This window comes from Zerene cesonia, chromosome 27 (genome assembly GCF_012273895.1).
Source record: "Zerene cesonia ecotype Mississippi chromosome 27, Zerene_cesonia_1.1, whole genome shotgun sequence".
NCBI classification, from domain to species: Eukaryota; Metazoa; Arthropoda; class Insecta; order Lepidoptera; family Pieridae; genus Zerene; species Zerene cesonia.
Genome location: NC_052128.1, coordinates 2,831,607 through 2,837,138, shown reverse-complemented (window position 1 = coordinate 2,837,138; position 5,532 = coordinate 2,831,607). Strand labels below are relative to the sequence as shown.

At 33.6% G+C, this 5,532-nt stretch overlaps 1 protein-coding gene across 2 annotated transcripts in view; it reads right to left on the bottom strand.

Annotated features, from left to right (window-relative positions):
* LOC119837506 (alpha-N-acetylgalactosaminidase) overlaps positions 1–5,532 on the bottom strand; it is a 47,513-nt gene that overhangs the window by 8,823 nt on the left and 33,158 nt on the right. For both annotated transcript variants that reach the window (XM_038363105.1, XM_038363106.1), the window contains exons 4-6: positions 3,698–3,791; positions 1,249–1,424; positions 404–565 (exon numbers count right to left, since the gene is read on the bottom strand). In XM_038363105.1, coding sequence (XP_038219033.1) covers positions 404–565; positions 1,249–1,424; positions 3,698–3,791 — 432 coding nt within the window. The remainder of the gene's footprint in view (positions 1–403; positions 566–1,248; positions 1,425–3,697; positions 3,792–5,532) is intronic.

Below are 5,532 nucleotides of genomic sequence, written 5' to 3'. Positions count from 1 at the left end.
TAATAAATGTTATTTGCAGTTAACAATTTTCTTTTTTCTTTATTACAATATTTATGGCAAGACTAGGTATATACATGTATTACTTATACACAGTTGTTTGGCCGGAAGAGATGACTCTTAGTGTTACGTCATTTATTTTTAGGACGCTACGGACGGACTATGTACGCTAGCACAATAAAGTGTCTATAAATAATGATATAATTATAAATGCAAAAGTATTAAAATATGAAATTTATTGTTTGTTTGTATTTCCCTCACGTCACAACAAAAATATTTTATCGCATGTTTTTGTCTGGAGACAGCAAAAAGAGAGAGTCAGTTAGAAGGTAGTCATGTGGCCAGGTACTTTTAAATGTATTTATTAGAGTATTATCGTTACTTCATAAATTCCCTAAATATTTACCATATCCGGGTCGTTCCAATGACCGGGCCCAGCGTTCGGCACGATCACGTCCTGATGGTTTCCGTAGTAGTCTATGATAGACTCGACGGACGCCCACGAGTCCTGTATGTCGTCGAAGTTCCGCCACAGGTTGCAGTGCTCGATTATCGATGAGAAGTTTGGCTGGAAAGGACATTGGTGGGCTGATGAATGAAATGGACTTAATAATGTAAATGATAATCGTAATTGTCCAACTCTAACATATTGAACTGTGATAATGTCTTTTTTTTTTTTTTTTTTTATGTCACATTCGGCAATGGAGCTGGTGGGACGCCTGATGGTAAGCGCTACCACCGCCCATAAACATTTGGAGAGGCATAAGGTCCATTGCAGACCTTACGCCTCTACAAATGGATTGCCGACTTTTTGGGAAGGGATTAAGAAAGGATTGGCGATAGGAATAAAGGAAAGGACTGGGAAGGGTAAGGAAAAGGATATGGGCCTCCGGCTCCCCCACTCACCGAACGAAACACAGCAAAATGCTATTTCACGCCGGTCTTCTGTGGGGGTGTGGTACTTCCCCGGTGCGAGCTGGCCCAATTCGTGCCGAAGCGTGCTCGACTACCACATACAAATGTCTCTTTTAATATATATAAAAAACAGTCAAAATATTAGATTTAATAGGTAAACATTATGAGGATAGATTGTATTCAATTGCCACATAATAAACAGAGAATTTGTTTGTAAGGCTAGCGTGAAATTATGAGACTAATGTAATTAGTGATTAGTCAATTCTAAGATAACGTATTTGTTCACGAGATCCAGCAAATGGTTGGATAGCTATTTTTATTTCCACATAGAGTTACCTGTAGACCGGCATATATCTGATAGACTGGCCAACTGCAGGAGTAAACCATTTGCCTGCCGGTTAAATTCAGCTGCCTTCCGAAGTCGGGATAACCGTGGTCCATGTCAGCGGGAAGGGCGTAACATCCGTCAAGTTTTACATAATCCACTCCCCACGCCGCGAATGTCGCCGCATCTGTTGACGGACCACAATCAAATTATACGAAATTACTTTGGAATAAGGAATCTGATGGAAAGTGAATTAGTTTTCGAAATTATGATTGTCGCAACGATTACGTTCGTAAACTTTCAATTCAATATTGTGTCCAATTATTGATATGTACTTAAAGACTTTTAAATTGATATATCTTAAAAGTATTACATATGCGGTTACGTCAATGAAACTTAATTTATGTATCGAAAATTGTTTGACCCTTATAGTCACACCTGTAAATCTCTACAGTTTATATTCAGTTATACAGACCTTAGTCTATTTCACGACTTGTTTCAAGCCAATGCTTAGTTAAAACACGACGCGTGAATTCGATACGACATATCGTTGCACCGAATTTGGTAATATAATCACCACTCGCTCGACCGATGCAATAGCAAATCGTGTCAAGGAGGTACTGAGGAGTCGTTAATTACTAAGTGAGGGGCAGTCAAGCGACACGCACTAACCAGGGTATGCCTAGTATGTGGGGCAGTTGGAAAAGAATTCAAAATTGGGAAACTTATTTGAGCTCAGTTTTAGGAAATACGCATTAATTATATCTAATTATATCTTCTCATATTCCATCCATTTTGTATATTTTATTTATCTCGAACGGTTCTCTTTTATTTGGTTCGGCATCTCTTTAAGAACATGGGCTTTCATTATTTTCTACTGCCTTTTTTATTTTTTAATTCGTAGGAAAAGATCTCTTTTGCTTTTTCTTTGCATGCCCCAAACCACTACGTACGACCGCAATGTAATTCTTTTCCTTAAAATTTAACCATAAATATATTGATGAGATCACACAATCCTTAAAGCAAATACATGAGCATCGGCTTAGAATTATGTTTCAAATATTTTATTAGGATCATTAAAATTGACAACTATTATCCACAAGGACATAAGGTTTAGGTACCAATCAGTTAATTATCTAGTCATCACTATTCAGCGGGATCAATTTGTGATTATTTCAGAAAGGAAATCGCATGTTCAGTATTAATGAAGGTTAATGAGCAGAACCGATAGACCTAATAATCTAGGAAGTTACCACTTGGCTCGAATAAAAACACGCGACCTTTATGTAACTGGGACGTTTTTTTTACACGTAATACTCATCGGATTTCGTAAAGTGAACTTAAAAAAGATCAAAGGATGCCTTTATATAAACTATACGCAGCAGTGTGAAAAGCCAAATATGTAAATAGTTTCAAAACTCCACATCCATGTATCATTTAAATGTTATACCTGAATTTCTTTATACTGTCTCCCAATTCAATCTTTTTATTGACTTCATACTTGATTTCATAGGTGAGTCCTTAAAGTAGGAGTCACTTGATTTTGATGCTAATAAAAGCCGCTTATGCTGATTATGATTTCATTTCCAGTTAGAAGTTTAAAAAATGCGGGCTTTCAAGGCACAGAAGACTGAAGACATAAAACTACCAACTACAGCCCCCGAGAACTTGCCAAAAATATCGATAATTTTTACGAAATTGCTTTTAATTATGTTCTACGTGCTAAATCATTTAGTGAATGTAAATCACACGTATGCACACTTCACCGTACCTAGTCAGTGTTGCCACGCATTGAATTGTTAATGCCCGCACCGGTTACGTTATTTAAATTGATACCTTGCATAAATCTATGTCACGCGAAATAAAACATTTGTTTGCGTACACTGCATGCGAATGACACGTGTTTCTATTGGTTGTTGTTTATTTTTTAAATGAATTTATTCATCATTATTAGTCAATAAGAGATTTGAGCATGCTATGATAAGGCCGTATATTCATTACTTTAATTTGTATGGGACTTAAAATCTCATTACAGTAGTTGAGACATTTATATGTATCTATATAACCGATTAGTTTTAAGCTAAGCATAGGATAAGGATAAGGTATTATATTTGCTTGTTTTAGGCGAAAAATAAATAAAAAATAAAAGATCATGCAATTGCTACAGCAGTTTAGTTATAAATAGATGCTATACATATTCATACATTCAAAACCTAAGATAAGCATATTTTAGACAGATTTTTTTTTAATTTCTTAATCGACAAAATTTAGACGAAAATGAGATCCAAGAAATCCCAAGGCTCTACTTGAGTAATATTCAATTTTCGAATCACGTGACTTATGCATCCTTATAGAAGTCGTTATTATCATATTTACATTATAATCTGCATAAGCCAATATATTATGTATAAAGGAAATCGTCAACTCATGTAAATTAATTTTAAACGAAATTATATTTACCGCCAGCAAGATGGCCGACGACACCCGGATATCCGGCGCATGTGAAGTTGCCGTAATCCTCGTAGATACCGAATTTCAGTCCTTTACTGTGCACCTGTAAATAGAAAAAAATTGAAAATTAATATAAAAAGCTGAACTTTATTGAATATTCCATCAATGCTACATCAAAAGTAATATAAGTATAAATCGAAAAGGTTTTCTTCTTTGTTTGATGGGATGACCTCAGCACACTACCTACGAGATCAATTTTGTATTTATTCCATTAGTAAAAAGCTATATTATTTTATACACTATCTTTTCTTTTTCACGGATGAATCCAAAGCATCTGAAGAGCGGTAAGATTCCTATTTATTCTATGGGTTATGTTAATAGAAGTTAATTTTTATATCTGGGCTGTTACAAACTTCATAAGGTTTCACATCGCAAATGTATTTTTTTTTATTCTGTTCTAATAAATAAAGAATGAAATAAATACAATGAGAATACCTTAAATCCTCGCAAGAATTAACTTTATCTATGACGAAACAAAATAACTCTAAATTGATTCAAAATCACTCAATTCCTCAATAATACAAAGTCAGTTAAAAATAATCGTGATAAAAGATGATACTATACTACTTCATATCTACATTATATCAAGATTTCTCAATGTATGGAAAGTGTGTTTGCTTGTTTATTAATAGCCTCAAATTTAACACCTTTCTACACGCGTAAAAGCTCCTCTAAAGAGCTAGCATATATTAAGCAGTTACAACAGTCAATGCAATAATTGCAAGTTAGCTTTGAAAGCACTAATGATTTAGAAATTAAAGACTTTTTAACGGATTTTAAACGCGATATTGATTTTATTATTAGCCACTTTACAGCGAGCGTGGTCACGGGGTAACTAAAATGGTAAATGTCTTAAAGGTCATAAAAATTGTTCTTTGCGAACTACCCCCACCTATTTCTCCGCAGTTGGTATGTTGAGTATTTTTCCGAAAAATAAAAAGTATTTAATTTCTAATTGCATAATACTCGCGTACAATCAAACACAATTAAAGCACTAATCATATTACTATATAGTAGGAAAGCAACAATTAAAACAATTTAAACCATTTCAATATCCGTGCCTCATTCGAAAAAGGTTTTACTAAATGAACTAATAAAATTCAATTGCTTTCGTTCAAGGTTCTATGTTTCAAATAGCCTTAACATACAAAATCGATTAGCTATGATAATCATATCCTTATGTTATATACAAATTATACAATAATCGTTATTGGTCAATGATCGATAACAATCGACTGTCGAAAATGAGATACAATAAAGTGAAAAAAAAAACAAGCTAATCTTCGAGTATGATTGATGATATGAGTCACTGATTCGGAACTTTGAAGGTTAAATATTTATGAAAAATAAAAACTGGATTGTTTTTATTAAATTACTTTGGTTAAATATATAATGCGATCATTGGGTCGTTCATGCATCAAGATTCGCGACCTCAATCACGAAAAAAACAATTTTTAGGGGACATAACATTTTACTCCAGAATATCTTACCTAAAAACTCTGCTGGCCTGATATGTGATCACTTCTCATATTGTATGAACCAACAACAAACATATTACTTAAAATATATTTATATCACGAATGTACAATCAAATAAAAGCTGTTTATTATATCTCTTGCAAGAAATGATTATAAATCCAAATACAAATTGATAAGGAAATGGCGTGTTAGTTTTGCAATCATTTTATATAGGACAGCCATTTTCAGTTACAATATATACCTAGTCTTGCCATAAATATTGTAATAAAGAAAAAAGAAAATTGTTAACTGCAAATAACATTTATT